The sequence below is a fragment of the Brienomyrus brachyistius genome, chromosome 25 (assembly GCF_023856365.1).
Source record: "Brienomyrus brachyistius isolate T26 chromosome 25, BBRACH_0.4, whole genome shotgun sequence".
NCBI lineage: Eukaryota > Metazoa > Chordata > Actinopteri > Osteoglossiformes > Mormyridae > Brienomyrus > Brienomyrus brachyistius.
The window spans coordinates 2,029,372-2,053,675 of NC_064557.1; the positions used below are offsets into that span (position 1 = coordinate 2,029,372).

The 24,304-nt window shown below is 46.5% G+C and overlaps 2 protein-coding genes across 2 annotated transcripts; one reads left to right on the forward strand and one right to left on the reverse strand.

Annotated features, from left to right (window-relative positions):
• Positions 1-1,574: 1,574 nt before the first annotated feature.
• Positions 1,575-2,747, reverse strand: LOC125720582 (cerberus-like). Its single transcript, XM_048996163.1, has 2 exons — positions 2,145-2,747; positions 1,575-2,010 (listed from the first exon to the last, which is right to left on the reverse strand). The coding sequence occupies exons 1-2, from the start codon at positions 2,619-2,621 to the stop codon at positions 1,714-1,716; spliced, it is 774 nt and encodes a 257-aa protein (XP_048852120.1). The 5' UTR covers positions 2,622-2,747; the 3' UTR covers positions 1,575-1,713.
• A 3,482-nt stretch (positions 2,748-6,229) lies between these two features.
• On the forward strand, positions 6,230-24,261 carry LOC125720581 (tetraspanin-5-like). Its single transcript, XM_048996162.1, has 10 exons — positions 6,230-6,623; positions 13,430-13,480; positions 15,682-15,828; positions 17,159-17,329; positions 17,742-17,867; positions 19,356-19,403; positions 20,337-20,453; positions 21,731-21,792; positions 22,845-22,901; positions 23,226-24,261. Exons 1-9 carry the CDS (start codon positions 6,543-6,545, stop codon positions 22,855-22,857), a joined length of 816 nt encoding a protein of 271 aa, XP_048852119.1. The 5' UTR covers positions 6,230-6,542; the 3' UTR covers positions 22,858-22,901; positions 23,226-24,261.
• Positions 24,262-24,304: the final 43 nt, after the last annotated feature.

Sequence of the window (24,304 nt, forward strand, 5' to 3'; positions counted from 1 at the left end):
TTAAGCCTTTGGGCCAGACCTTTAGCCCCCAACCACTCCTGGAAGCGGCTGATCCTACTTCCTCAAAAATATGTTGCGTTGGATAAAAGCATCATCCGAATAACTAAAAATATATATGGAATGAAAGCTCATTCCCGAATCAGTGATGTGAGCCTTCAATGTCATAGGGTAGAGTTTGATATTGGGGGTGTTACACCTTAATAATTGAAATACAAAGGTTTATTTATTGGAGGATGAATCGTCCATCCATCCATTTTCCAAACCGCTTATCCTACTGGGTCACGGGGGGGTCTGGAGCCTATCCCGGAAGCAATGGGCACGAGGCAGGGAACAACCCAGGATGGGGGGCCAGCCCATCGCAGGGCACACTCACACACCATTCGCTCCCACATACACACCTACGGGCAATTTAGCAACTCCAATTAGCCTCAGCATGTTTTTGGACTGTGGGGAGAAACCAGAGTACCCGGAGGAAACCCCACGACGACATGGGGAGAACATGCAAACTCCACACACATGTGACCCAGGCGGAGACTCGAACCCGGGTCCCAGAGGTGTGATGCAACAGTGCTAACCACTGCACCACCATGCCGCCCCCGAGGATGAATCAGTCCGAATTTAATATGGGGGGATTGGGGTACATGTCCCCACCGGTTCCTACGCCCCTGTGAACCATACCTGTGTTTCCTACCGAGAATTCCGGTTTCACATTGGTGACGCAGCGCAGACTACCCTGGGGTGACCTGTCACTGGCTGTCTGTAGTCTCCCCACCTCTCTGTCACCAAAGTGCAGGCCTGCTAGTGAAATATGGTGGCTTCTGGTGTTTAGCTTTATGTTTATCTCCTCTTCAGAGATCAAAGCTGCGTGGGCCATCTGCTGTGTGTGAGGATGGCCTCCACCGGGGTGTCATGCAGGACGCCTCTAACTGCTCAAAAGCAGTGAGAGCGTCATCACGCCATCTTCCCTCTGGTGGGTGATGTGCCTGGATTTTGCGTGTAAAACTGCAGCATTCTTTTTTTCTGTACTGTACATGGACAGAAAGGTATTACTCAATGGCCGAGCTAATATTGAGAGAGTTCATTACTTAATAGGCCAATTTACGGTATATGGATTTGAGTATAAATGTTATATAAACAGGTAGACCTGCATTTGAAAATGCAGCCACATAACTGGATCTTATACTGAAGGAAAGTCAACCTTCAGACCTTATGTATAAATTCAACCCTTATCTGCTAGCCTGTGTACATGCTGCATATTACAAAATTGCAGCGTTAACCCTCAAGACTCAAAACACATTCATTTGTACTTCCGGAAACATACCGATAGCCGTTATGAGGGTGTGAGCTAACAATGCTCCCCACTGATGCAACCGCTTAGCAATAATGAACCATAACGTCACAGTTATCGATCTTTGTATTGCCTTTTGTGTACTTTATTCGTCAGAAAAAATAGCTTTGTTCGAGCTTAATAGCAAACCTAAACATTAATTGTCTTTAACATTTACATAAACCTTGGATACACAGGAACATAAATACATCTTTTAAAAAATAAAACCATTACATCGCACAACAAAATTGGTTGTTTTTAAATAAGCACTGGAAATGCAAACTGCTCTTTTCATAGGAACGGTCGTCGTCCTGTCCCAAAACTCCCTGAGCCAATTTTGCTGGTCGGACCGGAGCGGATACATGTAACTGTAAATCTGTTTTATTCTAAGCCAGGTTCCCTAGCAAGCTGGGATCTATAAGAGCGGGTCCGCTGTGATGATGGGAGTGTCGTCCTCGCTGCATTTCGCACCGGCATTCCTCCACCATGGTGACCACCTTGGTGATGTGCGTGTCGCCGGCGCATCTCAGCTGCACAGCCCTGCGAGTGGACTTCACGTGGGAGCAGTAGGAGCAGAAGGTCTGGGGGCCGTCGTCGGCGTTGGGAACGTGCACGGAGTTGCACCGTCCGAAGCACAGGTTGTTTCTCAGAACCACCGTCTCGCAGTTTTCGTGAGTGACGCTCTGCGCAATACAGATAAATCAGGGGTCGGTACAAGTATCCAAGTTAAGCACGCCAGTGTCTATAGAGATAGAGGTGCAATCAATATAACACATGATCTTAATAAACATAGGTTGGTATTTACGTTATTAATTACCTGAAAAAATGGGACGGCGCTGCACTTCTCTTGATGTACTTCGTTATTCCTGATAGGAATGATGGATTGGAAGTCAGATCTTCTCCTGAACATGAAGTGGTTCCAGAACTTCTTCGCGTTTTTAAGAGGGGTGTCAGTAGAGCTCATTAAGTTTACTGAAGATGTCGGCTTCAGGATGCCAGAATCTGGGGCTTGATAAGCCGTCCCTGAAAACCTTCGCAAGGACGTAGGCTGGCTGCCTCGCACTGCGTGGCCTTCGTTGCCTCGGGTCCGGTTGATTATCTCCTCTATCGCTTTCTTGAGATGTTCCGCGCTTGCGCTTCTCTCCATTTCATTCGGCAGCATTACATTATACGACTCAGGTGTTCTCCGCAACTCTCCCAATTTCCTTCCAAGATAGTGACTTTGGTGGCTCCAACCCTGTACCTCGGCCTGAAAAACAGTTATCAGCAAGACAGTCATAGACAAAACAGACATTGCTGCCGTTTTAGGGAAAACACTGACCAGTGCGCAAAAGGGACAGTGTTTGGTGGACTGAGGGAACTTCAACCCTTAAGAAGGGTGCCTGGATTCCGTATCTCCGCTAAAGACAGTGGGGTGTCCCGCCCAACAAAACTCAAGAAACACCTTTAAGATTTTAATTATGATAAAGCACGTGCTTAAATTGGTCCCTTTGTCACGTCAATGGCACTTCAAAGGATTTTCTTTGATGCTGCATGGTTTCTCTGTTGAGGTAAGACAACGTTTATTGGGGTGTCTGTTTATGTGTGCTGCTGTCCCAATCAACAAAAAAGCTAATAACGTGGTTTGGACGGTGGAATTGCGGTCAAAACTTATCGCATTGACCAAGATGTTCTCAACATTTATCTATTTTTTATTTTTTTTGGAAAATGTAGATGACAAATGTAGTTCTCTTTTTTTCACAATAATGATACATAATAAAGTTTTTTTCTTTTTTTTTTCTTAAAAAAAAAAAAGATGTTCTCGGAATTTCTTCAAGGGCTCCTAGAGTAAATTTCTATTGTACGGCGTTACCGAGCTTTTTCATTTAGTCTCCTTAATCAGTTCGTGTACGTGAGTGTGCATTTACATGTATGTATACATACACACACACACACACACACACACACACACACACGCAGGACTGGAGTAACCGACAATAATTTTATTTAAATATCTGGAAAAAATGAGTATGACCCAATAACCATAAGTTCTACTTAAATTTATTAAATGGATAAACTGTTAAAATGCATTTAATTTTTAAATTATTGTTGCCATTCTTTGTGAACCTCTGAATATCAACATCTCTGACTACGACCCTCTGGTGATTTCATTTAGCTGGTGCAATAAGCAATTAGGATATCAGATGTTATAAGGGGATTAAGATTTGGCCTAATTATTGCCATGTTAAACTTCTTCACATCTCAGTTATGTATATTCTCTATTATCTCGTTGTTGCCCAATACACACCATCTTTTAACGAAAGGGATTTAATCCTTTTTGCTTTATTTGACATTTCAGGTGGAGCATTGACTTAATTCTTAATCCTCAATTCTTCAGAAATAACCAGAACAAGCTTTGAAAACTGATCAACATTGACGTTTGTCAATGTCTCTGGCTTGCTGTTTGTAGCAAGATGCAGGCACTGGGCAAACGAAACACTTATATCAACTTATTGAAATGAAACGGTAAATGAATGTTAGGTGATTCTCCTATACATTTCGCCGTGTTTCGTATTACAGCGTGGGGATTTTCTGAGGAGCTCGTGTTTCTATGCTGTGCAGGGAGCAGCAGTTAGGTGTGGTTGTTGTTGGGGAACAGTGCAGAGGTGTGACTGAGCATATGGTTCTGTGTTGTGGGTTGGGTTCTAATCACCAGGCTGCAGCCAAGCCGAGGACTGAGGCTCGCGGGTGGGGTCGGATCCCGAATACACATCCAACTCATTCACCATGTGGCGCAGATGCTAAAAGCTCTTTTATCTCAATTATTAGACAGGGCCTCACGCTATAATTCTACATTTCAAACATCGGTGAATATTTATTTGCTTTTTTATAATGTATTAATGCAATACTGCCAGTGGCAAAAACAACCTCTAAGCAAATTATCTGATCTCAGAAAACTCTAATTATTAAAATATGCTATGTGTTTACTTTATATATAAAAATTTTCAACATGTTTCACGTTTCACTACATGTTTCTATTGAATTCTCGTGGTTATTTGAAACCGTAAAGTGGTATTTCGACTTCTAAAAACATCGATTTCTATGAAGTTCTATGAAGCTCAAATTGATATAGAAAATATTCTGAAAACATTTGAGTATGCATAATTAATACATGGAAATAGTAAATACATTTTTTGTCTTATACTTTGAGTACACCAAGAATACCTATTGAATTCAACTCTAAGCTTAAAAAACGAAAACAGTTGAGTTACTGGGTTTAAGTGGAAATTGCTTTCATTTTCAGTTTGGTGACGTAAGGATCGCTGTAATTTCGCTGAATTCGAAAACACTGGGATAGTCCCCGCAGTTTATTGCGCCACATGTAAGCCACTATTTATGCTGTCACAATTCGTGGTGTTAAAAAACGTGTTTGGTCATGTTTACAGTAGCACAAACTCCTGTACCCAACGATGATGTAAGACAGAGTTTACCACAGTTTGACAAACATAAATGAACAGACATATCATACTGTTTGCTACATTATAAAGCAAAATCCACGTTTTACACACAAAGCACAGAGATCCAAGACGTGCTTCTCTAGAAGCCTGTGATCTCAAGTGCATTTCCTTGGGCAGCAGGCAGGGGGCACTGTGTCCTCTACAAAGAATTAAAAACAATCTTTATATTTCCTTACTACAGCTGGACTCCAGAAGTAACAAGCTAATCTAAACAATTATAAAATGCGTTTACATGGGAAATAGGCCTTGTATCTGTGATGTACTGAGGAAGATTCAGGAGCAGTTGAAAGAAATGTTTTCCCTCGATAATTTAAGACGTTTTGTTTCTCCACCAGATTCCACTGTTCCCGGTATCCTAGTTACAAGCCCACTTCATTATTAATTTGAAGTTACACAATCGCCATTGTACTAAATGGCTTGGGGAATATTTCTCATGGTTACGGTTGTATAAGTAGAGATGCATACTGAGCTTAAAAAGAAACTTTTCAAGGTTTTCATTAGGGTAGTTTCCAGTTTCTGTGATGCAGTATATTATTCTATACGATAATTTAATGTAAGTACTTAAGAGTCAATCACGTGGTCGTGGTTGGTTGAGATTTGAATGGCTCACTGAATTTGTGGAAACCAATATGCAATTAAGGTGACTGAGTATAGTCTGGTAATCAGCTTAAAGATGTCTTGTCGGTCTTCTTGCTGGCATAATGCCTTGGTGAGAATCCTCTCAGAAAAACACAACAGCACCTTTGGGGAATAGGGACGCGTTGTCCCCTTCCGGCAGCATCAGGACATCACCGCATTTCAACATGATAATGCTTCATACAGCCCCGAATCCCAAATCGATTTTTTTTGGCAGGGAGTGGGGGTGGAAGAAAAATACAAATTTTTTGTTGGTGGTGGGGGTGCTGAAGGGGTGAACTAGAACCACCACTGGTGTGAGATAAAGATGCAATGCGCGTGGCTGTCATACGTGATACCGAGGGCAGTACTGATGCTTGTATTACCACCACTTGTCTTTGTTATCAGTTAATAAACTGATAACATTTTAATGTCTTTATTGTCAGTTAATAAACTGCTACAAACATTTTTCTGTCTTAATGCCAGGTGATAAACTGTTACCATTTCTTCTGTCTTTATTGTCAATTACTAAAATAATTTTTCTATCAAAATCAGTTTGGCATTGGTTTGCAAAACGTTTTGAAATTTTTCTTTTGATGCTTAATATATAAAAACTGGTAAAACCCAGCAGTATCCCGTAAATTATAAAAGTGCAGAAGAGGAGTCCCACGAACACCTTCCAGCACCCCGCACGACTCCGAATTCGATCCTATAAATAATACGGGCGGGGGAAGTTCGTCCCATGTCTCGCAGTTGAACATCCTATTGGTTGCCTGCAAAGTCCATCACTGAACAGCCATGATTGCGGAGGCATGAGCGCAGCCCGTCTATGACACCTCTAGATAAACTCCGTTATATTAAACGGCGATGTCCGAAGAGTAGCCCCGGCGCTCGGTTTTAAAATTAATTATAACCTCTGACTTCGACGGATGCTTGTTTGTGCCTGAGCAAAAGAAGGAGAAACCATGTCGCCATTCTTTCAGATGTGAATAAAATAGTTTTGCACTTCGCTGAATCGCCGGGTCTCTCAAACCTGCCTTACTTATATGGCTTAACAGCAGTGTTTTATACCGGAGCAAAGCGTATTCTAATGAAAACCCATAATGTCAGGGAAACATTACAAAGCTCATGAAGTCAGTTGCTGCATCAAATATTTCATATTTGGATTCAACATTATATTTTGGGTAAGCGGTTGCTCGTTTTACTATTGGGATGGTAATTATGGACGTAGCGGTTGATCTGTTTGCGATGTGCTGATGTTAGGCCTCATCTTATGGGCTGAAATAAATCATTTTATGTCGGATTGTTTTTGTTTATTTCTATTATATTCAGACACCGTGAATATTATGTACAGTTGCTGAAGTTTAGATTAGTTTATAATGTATTTCACCTGTAATGTACGGACAGAAATCAAAACTTGCTTGATTTGTATCAGGATTTGTATTTTAATTGGATTTTAAGACCGACTGGCTAGCAAAGTGCAGGCAGGCTTGTTATTTAGAGACGTTTTCTAAAGACCTTTAATGCAATTTATCTTCATTTAGGTAGTGGCCTTATAGCATCCTCATTGTGTGATGTGCTGTGATTCAGACGAGCTCCTTGGTGGAGACGTGTTTTCCATTGATCCCTTTATTTTTCAGCCAGACAACGATAGCATGTGGATTTCGCAAACATTGGGCTCTGGAAAACCCCGTTTTCTGATTTGCATTTACGCCCATTCTAAGAGCTAATGTATATATTTTGATTTCCTTCTTCTGCAAAACAGAAGTCGCGCCTCGAAATATTATGGGATGCAGTGGAGATACAAGGCTATGGCGAAAACGCATTGAAATCTTAAACGTTCATGGCTTGTAGGAAACTCATACTGCATTCAGTCTCTCCCGGTGTATCGACGCGTGTATAATAGCTTTGCAGTGGATACTATTTCTGTCTCGCAAACAATTCAGACTTTCGGGGGGGGGGGTCCCTTTGCCCGGCTCTGCTGTCGGTAGGAATAATGTCGACATCGTGACCGTAGCTCCGTGAAATGTAACCCCATTCCCCCGCTTATTGCCCGGCGTCTGTTGCCTGCTCCCTCCCCGCATTGTGCGCTGCATAGAGGGGGGATGCTACCCGCAGGGCCGCCTTTATCAGGCGGGGGAGGGAGAGAATGAACCCCCCCCCTTCCTATTTGAGAAAGGGTGACGTAATCCGAGAAATGGTCTTCGGAACCCATTATGTAGTGACCACAGTGGTACGGAAATAGCGCGTCATATCCAGATAAAAATACATGTTTGCGTTTGTGAGGTGGGAGATGAGTGTGACCCGCTGTCTGTTAAGGTAAGACCAGAATCAGTACGATACATCTGCCTCCACACGACACGGCAACAGCACCGATAAGGAATTCTATTCGCAGAAAACATCCAATCTCAATAAAACAGCCCCTATATACCATTTTTACACGCCACCGCGGATCCCTCCTGCCTGGCTGTCATTTGCCTTTTATGTATTTTACAGCAGTTCAATTTCAGCGGCGTAGGATCCCTGTTACTGGGGTTGGCCATGCAGACGGTGCCGGCAGCCTTTTTGCACGTTTTACTGCCGATGGCTGTGTAAGGATGCGGGTCTCCCTCGTATTACCTGCAGGTACATGTGTCTGGATTCACAGTAGGGATAGGGTAATTCTCTGGGAGAAGACACAGTCGCGGTTTTTTTAGACAAACCTAATCCGTATTCAGCTGAGTCCAGTGAGCTTTCTCCAGGTGCTTAAGGAATAGCTAACTGGGTATGATGACCATGGGCGTCGTTCGCCCCAATGCCAATCAGTGTGTTGTCTTTCACACGTTGTTGACATTGTCAGGATCAGACCCCTGTCATTTCCCTGTTTGGCCAGCTGGTGTCGCTGGCCATCCCGTTCTGGGTTACCCTAGTCTTGCGCTCTTCGCTGTGCCCAGTGTGATCCCCTGCACCCCACGCCACCGTGCTGCTGAATAGGTGAGCGTGAGGCTGAGAACGGTGCGTTCCTACAGTCGTGGGTTCCAGGCTGACCAGGAACCATCCCCAACTGTGCTGGACTTCTTGAGATTTGTTTTCCCTCTTGTTAATCATCTTGTGTTTATGTATTTCAGTATTGGTCCTTGTTTTAGGTTTCAGTTCTCAGGTATCCCTGCTCATAGTCAGTTTTGTAGTTATTCTCCGTTTTACTTATGTTCTTAGTCTCTGTAGTTACTAGTGTGTAGTTAGTGAAGGGCCACACCCATCATCAGGCCCTTGTTATCTGTGTATTTGAATTCCTGCCCTTGCTTTGTTCCTCTGTTGGCAATTGCATTTGTTCTTGCTTTTCTCTGTGCACGTTCTGCATTGTGTTTGTTCCTCGCCAGTGTTTCCTGAAGCTGTCGAGCTTGAGTTTTTCTTTGTGTTTGGTTATAGCTCCTTTAAGTCTTGTTTTGTCTCCTGTCGTTTTTTTTGTTTCGTTTTGATCCCCCATGATCCCTTTTGTTTTTGCTGGCCTGTCTGTTTTCAGTAAATCCCCTTGTGGTCATCCGGCCACACCGTGGGTCATCTTTCCCATTATGCCACGCCATAACATCCTTGTTGAAATACCAGACAACCTTTGACGCTAACCTTACAAGGAAACAAAAGGAACTCAAAATGCGAAATGGAGACAAATCCCAGTATGTGAATGGAGCGTCGTAACCAGTCGCCTCTGGACTTTACACTGTACTGTGCTCTCCAGCACTGTGAAATGTTGTCCCTTGTAGCCACAGTGTGTAGCCCCTATCTGCACTGGCATGGCATGGGTCCTGTGTTGATTTGCTTGTGCTAGACTTGTATGTAGGAGATTTGTTTGCTTTGGTGCCTCATCCTGTTTTTCCAGGTAGCCTAGTGTCACACTGCTATGCAGTGTGGGTGTGAAAAGAAATTTACTGCATAGAGACAACCATTTTCCCCCCCTGCGCCTGCAGTGTGTACTCATGGATGTGGTCACATGACATGAACCAGAATGATGTCACCTATCTAGGCTGAACATCGGGATGTCTGCATAACAAGAGAAACTCGTGATGACAAACCTGCCTTCATTTCTTCATCTTTTTGCTTTGTTGATTTGGGTTAGTCTGCACCTTCTTTAGCTCCTGTAAAAATATTAATAATAAAACAGAATTTTCTGTCACTTTTGGGTGCAATATTTTATCTTCATAAGAATGATCTACAGCAGGGGTGACCAATCTTATCCGCAAAGGGCCGGTGCGTATGCGGATTTTCACTGCAACTCCCTAATTAGGTCAATAATTGGAGGACTGATTGGCTGAAGAGTCCTCACACCTGGGTTTGAACAGCTGACCTAAAGGTTATCCCACAAACCTGCACACCGGCCCTTTGCGGGTAGGATTAGTCACCCCTGGTCTACAGCTTCAGCTGGCTTCTTGAAACATCACACAGCAAAGGAGCCCTGGATCCAGTCTTAGAAACTGAAGAGAGACTGAAACTAATATGTGGTTTTTCTTTCTGCATGCTTGGGAAATCAACCCAGGCAAATCCAGGGCCGTTACTAATTCTCCTCACAGCCTATGTGTGGCAGAGAGGAGAAGCTTACTTGGCTGTGACCCAATAGGATGGTGCTGGATAAGTTTTGTTTCGGCAATCATTAATTCACACTCTGAACTGGGAGGCTGGTGCAGATGTGTTTTAATATCACCTCACCCTCGACAGCCAGTGTCTCCTGCCATGGACCTCTTGTTCGCAGAGTTTGGCATTGATCTGAGCAGAGCTGAGGGAGATTGACGCGTCTCTGTCTTCAGAAAGGTCTCACAGTCAGTGGTTAAGCTTGTTCTTCTGTCAGGACCTAGACTTTCAGGAGGTATTTGTGTGGCTAAGTATCTGTGTCTGTGATGGGAAGGTTGCTAGTTTCAGCCCCTCCCCTTGAGTAAGGCCCTTACCCCCCAGCTCCAGGAGCAGCACATGATGGCTGACCCTGTGCTGTGACCCCTGAACTATGAAAAATAAGTTGGGGTCGGTGAAAAGACCAATTTCTTTGTTCCTGCACTTGTACTAGTGCCATGGCCAATGAAGGGTGATACTTAAAAATATCTGTAGCACATTTCTTTGTGTTGCCAAGCTGGGAGTTTCGGAGCGTCACCAGTGACTGGGGCAGATCCCCCAGTGTTCGTGGCTCTCTGATTAGCTGTGACCCAAACCAGGTTTGCCATGTCCTCCTGAGGTCCGTTCAGCTGATTTTGCTTGGATCAGCGGTTTGGTTCCCAGGGGTGGTACCCCCCCGGTCACATTCTGGAGAAGTAGCCTGAGCTTTCATGCTGCTTGCCGACCGCTGCCATTCCACTGAGGCAACTAACATTGTTTACGGGGGTGGTGCTATGGAGTGGGTACTGCAGTTCGTTAACGGACGATGAAAATTAATGGTGTGCGGCATGATGCTCGCCTGGTTCCTTTTCCCAGCAACGGCCTGGTTCGCAGCTTGCTCTGATTGTTGTTATTGGTGCTCAATGTAACAGAAAGAATCACCAGTATCATATGTCAAGTAATCAATAGCCCCTTTGCTGTAAATTTTGGGTATGAGTTATTTCTGTCTGCGGAGGGCAATCATTCTCTGTAAGCAGATCTAAGCTCCCTTTATATTCTGCCATCTTATACTAAGCTCACGGTGTTGTAAACGCCACCCCCGCCCCCCAGACCTCCATGGGAATTCAGCTTGCAGCTGCTGCCCGCGAGTGCCGACAGGGTGGCGTGTCCCACACCCTCCAGCGCTCCCGCCGTGTGACGGGATTCTGTCCCGTTTATTTTTTACAGTCACGCTGGGTGATGGAAAAACAGTGGTCGGATTTCAGTCTTTTTTTCCTTTCCTTTCTTGTTGAGTGAAAGTTCCAGATTTAACGGCCAGCGGGAAGTTAATTAACCGGGGGCCTCAAACTGCCTTGTATTGCCCAAAATAAACATTAATTGGTTCCTGGCGTTATGGTAACATAACAGTACTGCCGTGTCACTGGGGAGAGGCAGGGCAGGGTAGAGGGAGACGAAGACACGCCCCTTCACAGGTGTGGATGGGCGACGTCACTCCCAGGCGACCTCGTCCGGCACGGACCACAGAGTCCCTTTGTTCTGGTTTTCGATGCAGCTGGTTTGGGGTAGCCGTCCGGTCGTGCGTCGAATTCCGTGAATGAGCCTTTCTGTTCTCGGCCCGTGGAAACCGCAGACTAACTGTGAGAGTGTGTTTTCACAAGGTGCCGTCATTCCCTGTGGACGTCTGTGACGTCATTTAAGGTGTGACTGCATGGGCTCCGCCGTCGTGGTCTAAACGCCACGTCGCTCAGCGGAGGCCAGCTGAAGGGCTGTTTTGAAAACTACGTTGGAAAAAAAAAACATGTAATGTAAGCAAACCACTCTGGCAGTAAACATGCTATTAATATCGAATGCAGATGTTTGACAAAAAGTCTGTGGTTCTCACAGATGGCCTGTACCTACTGGAAGGGTTTGGGCTCGCATGAGACTGGGCTGTTGTGGGACAGATAGGGACACCTGATTATTCCTGTCTGATGATGTAATGGTTCTGTTGCTGTGGTAACGCTCACCTGGAAGGCACTGGGACCCTCTCTGAGATGCAGTGTATTACTGTATTGGCCAAATGTCACTGGAAATGACTTGTATTCAGTTTTAATCTCTTCATCCATCTTCCAGTCACTTGATGAGGTCTTGGGGTGGCAGGGGGGTTGGGCACAAGGGTACAAAGCAGGGGGGCACCTTGTATGGGATGCCAAACCATTGCAGGGCAATTTAGAGATGTCAGTTACCTGCATGTCTTTGCACTGCCAGGGGTGACAAAGGGGGATTATAGAAAGGTCACACAGAGACTGAACCAACTCACCAAAAACCTCCAGTCACCCATCTGCCATACTGGGAGTGGAGGCCTTTCTGAATGGGCCTTCTGTTTCCCAGTCTGGCTCCGGTCCGAATGCCTGCCACCAGCTGGGATGCCGCGAAGGACCCTCCTGTATCGGCGCAGGATCAAAGCGACTTGCCGGAATCCACTCGGAAGGGGAAACATTTCCTTATTCATGGGATGAACAGGGCCCAGCTCCAACTTGGAGCACATTCGGGACTTTCTAGCAGATTCCGATGGCAGGCGCCACGCTGTGCCGCTAATGAGCTGCCGTTCTGCTCACCGTATCGCATGACGGTGTCTGCTGGGCTTTTTTGTGTCCGAGCCGCGTGCTGCTCCTGACCCACGCCTGCCAGTCCTGTAGAATGGTACCAGGACGATGCCGACAATGCGTGAGCCCTTGGTTCCCTCTGAATCGTAGATGCGTGGGGGCGTGTGACACCCGAGAAGCTCCGGGGGCTGGATGAGACCTTTGGTGGCGGGTCTATGTGGGTCATGAAGTCTGGATGATGATACTACCGGGGTGTGACACTTGGGGACCAGCCTGTATTGAGCTTGGGTGATTCAGAGAGGGATTCTGGGACAGCGAGTAGGGAGAGGGGGGTGCGCCAAGCACCTCTGCTGTCATGGAAACCATCTAGATGGGTGCCCATCCAGCCCATAACGAGGTATCCCTGCAATCATTGGGGTTGCTGCTCCATTTGACTTTAACAGCCTCTATTTTCTGAAGCGTTTTATACAGCATCTTAAATTCAAAGTTCGGCTGGAAGAGTTATTTAATTAGTGCAGTAATGTGTGCCGAGGGATGAAGACAAATGCAGGCTTATAGATCTGATCTGGGGTCAGCAGTCACGCACTAAACCAGCCTGCTGCCAAGCCACACAGGACCCTCTTACACATGTGCTCGACCACACGTTCACCCATGTCAAACCCTTGTGGTTTCCCAAGGCTCCTTCATCTGTCTGCTTTAACACAGCCTTTGCGTTGCCGGGGCGACGTGCTCCAGACAGCTAACCTGGAGAGCCGTCTAAAAACGCAGTCATGTTTCTTTGTAGGTATCTGAGTGACGCCTGTCTGTGGTGCAGCTGGCTAACTCGCCGGTCTCTCTTTTGTTTATAGCTGCTTGGCGTGGCCTTCCTGGGCATCGGGCTGTGGGCATGGAGTGAGAAGGTGAGTGTGATGCTGCCCACTCGCCAGTGTGTCCGCGTGAGGGTGACTGATGGCGCGCGGGGGGTGTCGGAGGGCGTATGAGTGTGTGCGGTGAAAATAACTCGGCTGTGTCGCCAAGCTGCAGCCAGAATTTCAGGGGCGAGACGCGTGCATAGGCAAACCGGCTGAATCCGGATGGAGCTATTCAGGTGTAAATCTGAGCTCTGGAGAGCCCTTAGCTCCGGGTTAAAAACGATATCGAACATGTCGGCTTAATCCTCCCGTCCGAGCCGTACAGCCCCTGGGCTTCAGGGTATCCAAACCACCTGGGATCAATAACCCCATTTAACGGGCGTGTTCTCAAATAAAGTTCCAATAAAACTGTAGTAATAAATGGCAGCATTAAAAGTGAATTCAATACACACTGATTTAGTATCAACAATGAGCCATTTTACTGCGGTGAATTAATCATGAAGACGTTAATCATGTCTCTGGAAAGAGTCTCACCAGTTACTGTGACCATGTGCATCGGATTATGGAGCACAGGTGAGATATGGCTGCACTTCAGACGCTAATAGGGGTCTGAGATGTGAAGGGGAAGGCTGACTGAAGGCTGAGATTAACGGTGAGGAAGAGCCTTCGCTGACAGGCCGAACTCCGATATATCTGTGAGTGGCTCCCCCCTGCTGCTCACTGAGGACCTGCTCAGATTTACACCCCGTCAGCTGTGCTGGCCGTGAGGCAACAGCTACACAACCTATGGTTTAGAGAGAGAGGGAGGACAAGAGGGCCCAGAAATGCTGACAGGCTAAGATCCACATCGACAAAAACGTGAGGAGCAGGGAGAGTAAATGATGAGCGGAGCAAGGAACTGTTCGGCAACGTGTGACGTCTTACAGCTGGAGCCTGTCTCACATACCTTGCTCCACCCAGACACTGCCCCTGTGGCTTATTAAGGAATTCCCCTCAGTAGCTGCAGAGGCAGCAGACATCTGGCAGACATCGGGAGGGTGAGGCATCCCCGTAGAAAGGGTCCCGCTTGGTGAGGAAGCAGCGATGAGTCATCAAAAGGGGCAGATTTCTGAGGCATGCGGGCCACAGGAAGTGAGCCAATGGCTTTGTCATCTCAACGCTCAAGATGGTCCTGGGCCCTGTAAGTGATGGCTGTCAGCTTAACGTAGCGTACAATGCTCCTCGTGCCAACCCTCCAGCTGGAAACACCCAGAGCTGACTCCTGAGCCTTCTGACTGCACACCGCAGTGCTCAGTGTCCTGATTGCACACAAGTAATTTTGGTATGTTGTCTTCATTTTTAGATTTGGTAAGAGATCCCACAAAGCTGCGTGTTTACCTTTTGCCAAAACCCTCCACACAAGTGTCCTCAGCATTTGTCTTTAAATGACAGATTCCTTGTGGATGTACAGAATCGTGCCGTCAAAGACAACTGACCAAGGCAGTTAAATAAAATGGTGCTTAAATGATCTTCATGTCGGTGGAGAACTATGTTATTATGTCTGTCAACGTGTGTCAGCTGAGCCATTTCAGAACCTAAAATCACGTCAGAATCTGCTGTTACCATCTAATACACCCCCGATTTCTTTTCACAGACCACTACCCCACCTGCTATAGCTAATCAATACCTCATTGAGTCATTTAACTAGTTAATTAATGAAGTTACCTGCTGGCGAAATGTAACAAACACATGGAACGGCTGAGGTGCCCCTGAGGAGAGGTTTGGGAACTGAAGCGGTGCTCATCTAGCCGTCCAGCAAGATGTCAGAGACTATTCCTGTTCATTTTTTTCACTGTAAATTTGCATATGTTAAAACATACTTTATTCTGAGCAAATATACATACCCAGATACATCAACTTAAACAATCCTCGACTGGCTAAGACAGTCCTATCCAGACTTATCCAGATTGGGCCAATGCGTTTGCAGGTTTTCGATGCAACTCCTTAATTAGATTACTAATCATAGGACTGATTGGCTCACACTGTCCTCACACCTGGGTTTGAACAGCTGACCTAAAGGTCATCCCAAAAACCTGCACACACACCGGCCCTTTGCGGATAAGATTAGCCACCCTTGGCCTAAGACTTTTGCACAGTATTATAACCAAACTGCCTCATAGTTTTGCGGATGGTGAATTGATTGCGGAATCATCTGTATGTGTTTGTGATCTCCGGCAGCCTTTCTGAACCCTCTGCTCTTCATCCGTTAGGGTGTCCTTTCCAACATCTACTCCATCACAGACCTGGGGGGCTTCGACCCTGTCTGGCTCTTCGTGGTGGTGGGCGGGGTGATGTTCATCCTGGGCTTCGCCGGCTGCATTGGCGCTCTGAGGGAGAACACTTTCCTCCTGAAATTTGTAAGTCGACCCTCTTGCCACCGGAGAGTCTCAGATTCCCCTCGTCTCGCTGAGAAGCCCCCTGGCAACGGTTGGATATGTTGCCACGGCAACGCCTTTTCGGGAATCGGGGGCAGGCGGCGGAATGTCAAAACAAGTTAGAAATAAAAAGCAGTTTTAGGAGGTCAGCTGACTGTGTTTACAGTTTCCGTGCTCCTTTCGAGTTAACGCTCTTGAAATGTAAGCGCTGACAGAGACCTCACTTTGGGAGCCAGTAACTACAATTGCTCTGCATTTTACGTGGGAGGCGGGACCAGTGTGAAGGTCGTTCGTGATCTGCAAAGTCGAGGCAGGCGCCCAGTTTCAGGGCTATCAGTGAGATGTGCTAGTGAGTTCTAGCATTTGATTTAATCTCCTGTTCAGAGACGTAAAGGTCCTGAAGAAGAATGATCTTTTTGTTCTCCATACGATGAACTTTAATTTTTTTTTATGACAATTTAAAATGAATTTCAACTATGGAAATTGCAGAACAGATGATGAACAGTAATAGTGTGTAACTCTGACATATGCTTTGCCTCTGATTCGAATGGATTTGACAACAGGAATGAAACTTAAGTTATTTTTGGATTGCCGAATGACTGTGTGCTGTCCCCGTATACAGATAACTGGTCTCAAGTTCAAACCGGTTCCACATTCTCCTTTGTTATGACAGTGCTCACAGAAAGTCTTGCGACGCTTGCTAAATTCAATAAAAGTATTGCATATTTATTGGTTTTATAAAAAAAAAATTCATTTGTTTACAAAAAATATATAAAGAATGCTTTAGAAACAACTGGAAGTTTCGAAGCAAAACATTTCAAGTACTAATAGATTGAAACCCAAATTGTAGTTCTAAGAGAACTGTTCTGAGTTAAAAAGTTCATTGACAAGCTGTTCCACTGGGTGCTTTTTAATTAGTAACGACCTGATAATACCATATAACACCAAACATTTGTGTTCGGTATCCCTTTGGGAGCCAGTGACTACAATTGCAATTAATAACAAAATGGTGATGTGGTAATGAGTCAGTGAAAAATAATTATGACACTTAATAAAACGAAAATGTTTCTGCAGAAGATATGCGCTGGTATGATAAACATTGCTTGTCAATGGACTTTCGTTACAAAAGCAGTAAATCTGCAACATTATTACAGAACTGGGCAAGTGTTTCAAAGACTTTCTGTGAGCTCTGTAAGTGGTAACTCCAGTTGTCCTGGTGATGATAAATATTATACTTTTCCACGGATATCAGTGTCCAAGTCAGCAAACAGAAGCCCTCATTTGATGGTACTACTTTCAACATCCCTTCCAGTTCTCCGTGTTCCTGGGGATCATCTTCTTCTTGGAGCTGACTGCCGGCGTCTTGGCCTTCGTCTTCAAGGAGTGGATCAAGGACCAGCTCAACATTTTTATCGACAACAACATCAGGGCTTACAGGGACGATATCGACCTGCAGAACCTTATCGATTTCACCCAGGAATATGTAAGCACGCTGCCGTCACTGACGTACAGCGCTGCCAGGACTCTGTTTCCATAGGAAGTCCTGACCAGACTCTTTGCTGGGGTGCGTTTCCCAAAAGCACAGCTGCTAACTGAATTAGCAACTTACATAGTTGGACTCATGCAAATGAATGAGTCCAGTTACGTAAGTTGCTAACGGGAGTGTTTGTGATACGCAGCCCTGGTGTCTGCAGACTGTTCAGAGCCTTGTGGTGCTGTTGAAACATTTGAACAATCCTGCCAATCGATTCCAGTTAATAGATAAGTGTGACAAACTAGAGCCTAATGTTGTGTCTCCTTGGTTTCCGCCTGAGTCACAGTGGAGTCTTGGCAGAGTAACAGTGGAGTCAAAGTTTCTTGCTTGCTGGATGACAGCTCATTTTTGTCCTTCCCAGTGGGAGTGTTGTGGGGCCTTCAGTGCTCACGACTGGGACCTCAACGTCTACTTCAACTGCACAGACTCCAACCCCAGCCGTGAGAAGTGTGGAGTACCTTTCTCATGCTGCACCAAGGACCCCGCGGTACCCGCGCCCTCACACGAATCCCTCACACGAATCCCTCACACGAAGCCCTCACACGAATCCCTCACACGAATCCCTCACACGAAGCCCTCACACGAATCCCTCACACGAAGCCCTCACACGAATCCCTCACACGAATCCCTCACACGAAGCCCTCACACGAATCCCTCACACGAATCCCTCACACGAATCCCTCACACGAATCCCTCACACGAAGCCCTCACACGAAGCCCTCACACGAAGCCCTCACACGAATCCCTCACACGAAGCCCTCACACGAATCCCTCACACGAAGCCCTCACACGAATCCCTCACACGAATCCCTCACACGAAGCCCTCACACGAATCCCTCACACGAATCCCTCACACGAATCCCTCACACGAATCCCTCACACGAAGCCCTCACACGAATCCCTCACACGAATCCCTCACACGAATCCCTCACACGAATCCCTCACACGAAGCCCTCACACGAATACCTCACACGAATCCCCCTCCCCAATGCCCCTATCCTTCCCTTCGTCCTCTGTACAGCTTAACCGCAGCTCTGCACTCACCCACGGAGCAGTTAGAGAAAGGACTGAAAGCACACCAAAGAGTCAGCTAGACTCCAACAAAGAAGATTCTTTGATTCAGTCCCTTATTAAAGCCTCCATGCCAAAGTGCTTCGGGGTTTTAACTAAGCCAGTGCTTCGGGGTTTTAACTTAGCCAGCGTTTTGGGAGTTTTAACTAAACCAGCGGCCTGTACTATGAAGCAGGGTTACTAGCTTATCGGGGTAACTTGTCGGATTTAAGGTACCACAGTATAAATGGACTCATTCGACATATTCATTCACTTACATTTTGCCCAGACTATCTTAAATCCGGCAAGTTGCCCCAATAAGACAGTAACCCCGCTTCGTAGTACAGGCCCCAGCTTCAGCCAGTTTTTTGGGGTTTTAATTAAGCTCTCCTCTGTGGTAATCTCAGTGTCCCGTGCCGCTGCGCCCCGTGGCCTGCCTCATGTACAGCGGGGTGGGGGGGTTTCACTCAGATGACACGGGATGCTGGCAGCCTCTTTAAAAGCGGCTGGTACAGGGCCTGGCCGGTAACCATCGGGGTCTTTCTCCAGGCCAAAGCTCCACCAGACCGGTGCTCACATGTCAGGCTTGGGAAACCCCCACAGAGCAGCTCTGTACCAAAATCAACCACGGCTCCCCAAAAATATCGAGCAGAATAAGTTATCTCTGCTAAAACATGCGACTTAATATACCTGCGAATACTGTAACCGACATCACTCAGATTTTTTTTTTTTACATAAATGGAATATTTGAACATTATCAGTATGGATGCCATTCAGATAATCACTCAAATGAACAAATATGAACACGTGTACATTTAAAGTGAATCTCAGGGCAGCCTTTAGTCTTTGGTCTGGCTGGGTGCTGGAGGGTGGCCCCGGCACACGCAGTTAGGACTAACCCAACGCCCATGTCATCTCATCGTAGGAGGATGTCATCAACACGCAGTGTGGCTACGACATTCGAGGAAAACCGGTGAGCCAACCTCGCCCCCTCATTTTTCTCTGTTCACCCACCACCTTGCTTTCCTGTCAATGTCACCCCTTCCTTGTCCTCTGGACCAAGCACCCTCATTGTCCTCTGTTTGACTCCACCTCCTAGCTGTTCTGTCGACTCCATCCCCTCATTCTCTCCTGGTGACTCCACCCCCTAACTGTCCTTTTGACTCAGCCGCCTCATTGTCCTCTGTTGACTCCACCCCCCCCCCCCCCAGCTGTCCTGTCAACTCCGTCCCTCCCTGTCCTCTATCGTCCACGTCCCCTTCTTGTCCTCCGTAGACCGCACCCCCCTCATTATCCTCTGTGGAACCTGTTCCTAAGCAGCCTTCCATCTCTTTCGAGGTCTTGGCTCCTGATGTCGGAGCATCTGCGGTTCATTCTCTTTACTCTCGTGCACGAACTCTTCAGTACTTTCTTGGAGTTGATGAGCGAAGCAGAGCTGTGATCAAACTCAGCAAGGGTTTAATCGCCAAGCCGCTCCAACATGAGGGGGGGGGGGGGGGGATGGCTGTTGTGTGAGCCCACTGGTCCCGGGGGCTTGGGAGGGTCATCGATGTGAGGGGAAGTGAGGAGGCACTGATCTACAAAGAACAGACAAAGAAAGGAAGACACCAGAGAAGGCAGCATTGTAAGGGCCTGAGTCTTTCTCTCTGCCCTTCATTTATTTAGTTACTCAGTGTGAACGGCTGCGACCGGCTGATTGGTGCCCCCCCCCCCATCAGCATCATAATCTGCAGGATTCTTGAGATATTTTGGTCTTTTGGCTTTCTTCTGCTGGCGTGTAGCAGAATTCCAGGAGCATCGTTGTGCTGAAGAATGAATTTTTCCACTGGGCCGTTACCTAAGACGTTGATAGCTGATATTTGTCCCGTGGGGCTCCATAAATACAACGTCTCTGCTCTGGTTCCAGGAGTCGGAGCAGAAGATGTTCATCCACGTCAAGGGCTGCGTTCCCCAGTTTGAGAAGTGGCTTCAGGACAACCTGACTGTGGTGGCAGGGATCTTCATCGGCATCGCGCTGCTGCAGGTGAGCGCCTCCTTGTGGTGGCACAGTGGGGTGACGATCTTGCTGCTCGTACCTGAGCTCCTCTCCACCGCACAAGGCTTTCTGGGAATTCCCCTCACTTTTACCCACCAGCCAAGGCAATCACATGACTTGTATGCAAAGCTGAGAATGCACAGAATCTTGCAATTTACATTCCTGGGTGGGCCGCCAGTAGAAAAAAACAGTCTGGGGGCCGTAACTCTTTTATGAAACACGCCTGGAAAGCCAACATCTGTTTCCAGTCAGTCCCGGAACATCCCAATGCACGATGACCCCAGAGTCCGTCGTCACGTCAGAGGAATCCCAGACCCCGATGGGACTTATGGGGGTGTAGGCGAGGAGGGGAATGCTTCTGGGTGACATAGCACAGCTTCTGGGGTGGATAGGAGGGATGGACCTGGAGTGGAGCATTCTGGGTAGAGTAGAGATGCAGCATTGTCCTGCACCAAAAGGATCAACCGCGGTTTATACAACACCCAGATATAATAAACATCCAAAGACACATGCTGCCGCTTGACTGTTAAGCAGAACCGACTACAGAGCACATACATCACCAGCTCCGGCTTCTTTACCCCGGCTACCAGAAAAATACAGGATAGAATTTCAGATTCTTTTATTTACTCTAAACAACCAGACGTCCACTTGTATCCGTGACCTTTCGACCGCAAACTCGGCCAACGGGACACTCAGATCTTCTGTGTTGGGTTTTCATGTTACCCCCCCAGGGCCAAGTTTAAGACCTGGGGCCTGTACTGTGACACGGGGTTACTGGGCTTATTGGGGTTATTATTATTGGGGTAACTTGTCAGACTGAAGGCACATCTGGGCAAAAATGTAAGTGAATGAATATGAAATCGATTTAAAATGTGGTACCTAAATCCGACAAGTTACCCCGATAGGCCAGTAACCCCGCTTCGTGGTACAGGCCACTGGCCAGACAAAGTTTTCCTGGTTCTTACCCCAAAGCTGTGGAACATTCTGCCCTTGGACATTAGATAAGACAGCAGTGTGGACTCTTCCAAAATGGCAACTGAAAACTTAATCGTACAGACAAGCCTGTTACTGAAAATGTATTTTAATTTTTTCTTCTTGTGACATTTGTTCTTGAAAGGTGCTTTTCAAACAAACTACATCTTACTTACTTAATTACTGGAAGATCCTCATGTCGTTTCTTATTGATGCGTTTAAAACTGTCAGACTGTTTCGTTACTTAATGATTCTCCGACTAATTGTTCTGTGTGTTTCTTTTTCCCCTCCAGATTTTTGGTATTTGCTTGGCCCAGAATCTCGTCAGCGACATCGAGGTGGTGAGGGAGAGCTGGTGAGCACGCCTTAGTCGTCTTATTTCCGTCAGGCATGCCGCACATTTTGTTCTCGCTACATGCTTTTGCACGCCTTCTACACCTTCGAGCATCGGTGTCTTGTTTAGGACAACAAAAGAAGGAGATACCTTTGCTCCATAATATGTGGGGAAGATCTGGTGTCGCTTCCGGCGGTCCAGTCCAGCTTCCTCACACAGAAGAACCTCAGCAACCTGTTTGTGGACATGCTGATTAATTACAGATACTTTTTCCAACTTGCCCAGGTCCACCTTTGTTTTGAATTCCCCCAGCAGTGAATGGATTTGGATTTTTTCATGTTTTCTCAGTAATTTTAGAACCTGGTTTCAGTATTAACTCTTTCAGAATCAGGTAATGCAACCTGCGCTAAGATTAGCTAGGTTTTACTTTAAGCACCCATGAGCTGAATATGTAATATAGTTTTTCAATGTATAGTGCCATCTAGTGGCAAGGATGTATAAAGGCTATTTATTTTTTTAATGAATATAAAGCACAGCATTTCAGAATGTTTTACTGAGGGCACTGGAGCGTCTTAGGGAAGGTTGGACTGATTAATAGTGGCACGAAGTGCTCGTGTGAAGCACGGGGGCACCGAGCTTCGGACAGAGTGGGGGCAGTGCTGGTCCATCGGCGGCCTTGCCAGGGCCATGCCGGGTTCTGCTCTGCGAGAACAGGGGACCTGGGCCAACAGTCAAGATAAATCAGTGGGCTGCTTTCCATTCCCCGGAACAAAGACCTTCTGTTTGCTGTGGAGATGTCCAGAACAGTACAAAACAGTACTGACTGCCGACGTCTTGGGCTACCCACAGAAGCCAGTCAGAGGAATTCTTATTGCTCTCTGTTCCAGCATCTATAGCAACCTGTTTATAATGGTGAATCCAGGTCAGGTTGGTGGTGGTTGCTGCTGGTACCAGCTGCATGTGCTTGCCTTCTGAGCATGCCCTGTCTTCTGTCCCCTTTAAATGCCCCCCCCCCCCCAGATCACCCCCATGACTTTTCTCAGCAGCAATGTGACTCTTTCCCTCTCTTGCAGTTTGTACAGCTGAGTCTTGTAGCCAGCACCCCCTACAGGGCTTCCCTGTAAACGCAGGTAGGTATTACTCCACAGCCACTATGTATGGCAGGGGCTCCCCCATCCTGGCGCTGGAGGGCCAGTCTGTAACATACTTTGCAGATTTCCCTGCTCATGCACTCCTGCTAAACCTGCCAACTGGCATGTGCTGAATAAGGTGTGTTTGAGCAGGGAAATCTGCAGACTGGTGCGAACTGGCCTTCCAGTACCAGAATTGGGGAGCCGTGCAGTATGTAGACTAAATGGTGTTTCCTGCAGAGTCTGGATTTTTTTTCCCCACTAAGAATGATCAGCACATTTCATTCAGTTCATTTTAGCTGACCTCTTCTCTTCTTCCGCCAGGACCACGTCGAGCTCATCTCATCAACGCCTTCGAGAGAAGGACAGAAAATGCTACACCCGCGTAACTCAAGAAGCGGAGAAACTGGAGACTACCTGTACAGCATCTTTCACAATGTGTATATACAATATAGATAAATATATTCATAGTTTTGTATGGGTATCATGAGTTTTTCAAACGCTGGTCTGTACAGACTGTCACGCAGAGAGCAGCCGTGTACGTACAGTGCATGCCTGATGGGGGCGCCAGAGTAACTATGGCTACGTCATGAAATCACTAAGGCCGGCACTTTGCGGATTACCAGTAGCAAAGTCTACACTCTGTAGTGTGTGTACAATTTTGCAAAATTACTACACAGTAAGATACTAATTTGTAACACTAAACTCTCTGGTCTGACCCTTTGTATAGGAAGTCTTTACATGAAATGTTCTAACTACCTAGAAGGTTGTGTCCCTGGATGTAAACTGTGTCAAGGCAGCCAGGAATAATATTAGTTTGTACTGTGGAGCAATATTACATTGTTTGTCTTAGAAGGAGGAGGGGAATCTGTCCATTCCTCAGCATTATTCTAATTAAGATTACGTAATTAAGACTGGGTGTGCCTCACAGGAGCGTCTAACTCCTTGCCAAACGGGCGGTTTGTAAATACAGCCTCAGACGTTGGAGGAGATTGTTCTGTTTCGTATCGTTAAAGGGTAGTATTGTCCCGATTGTTTCCACGTGTGGTGTTTTTGACCTCCCTGGCAAAAAAAAAAAAAAAAAAGGCAGTCAAAGAAATAGCCCCGAATCCGAATCTACTCACTCTCTGGAGCTCTCCAGATCTGTGTATCGTGGTGAGTCGCGGAGCCTCAACCTGGAGCTCCATGTGCGGGGAAGAACGCGACTCATCTGACACCTGATTTTTCCAGAATTGTGGTGATGACCTTTGAACTTTCACCTCAACCCCACAGCCTCAATTCAGCATGGGAAAATACACCCCCGATGTCTGTACCCACTGCCGCAGGCGTAGGAAATAAAAAACGGGAGGAAATATCCAAATGTGGCGTGTCGTGTGTTTCTGAAGATCAATAGCGCACTACTC

Coding starts and splice junctions, on each gene's coding strand:
- LOC125720582 (XM_048996163.1), bottom strand. CDS start 2,621: ATGTCTGTTTTGTCTATGACTGTCTTGCTGATAACTGTTTTTCAGGCC. Junction 2,011..2,144: donor GCGCCGTCCCATTTTTTCAG/GTAATTAATAAC, acceptor TGTATTGCGCAG/AGCGTCACTCACGAAAACTG.
- LOC125720581 (XM_048996162.1), top strand. CDS start 6,543: ATGTCAGGGAAACATTACAAAGCTCATGAAGTCAGTTGCTGCATCAAA. Junction 6,624..13,429: donor GATTCAACATTATATTTTGG/GTAAGCGGTTGC, acceptor TTTTGTTTATAG/CTGCTTGGCGTGGCCTTCCT. Junction 17,330..17,741: donor TCGATTTCACCCAGGAATAT/GTAAGCACGCTG, acceptor TGTCCTTCCCAG/TGGGAGTGTTGTGGGGCCTT.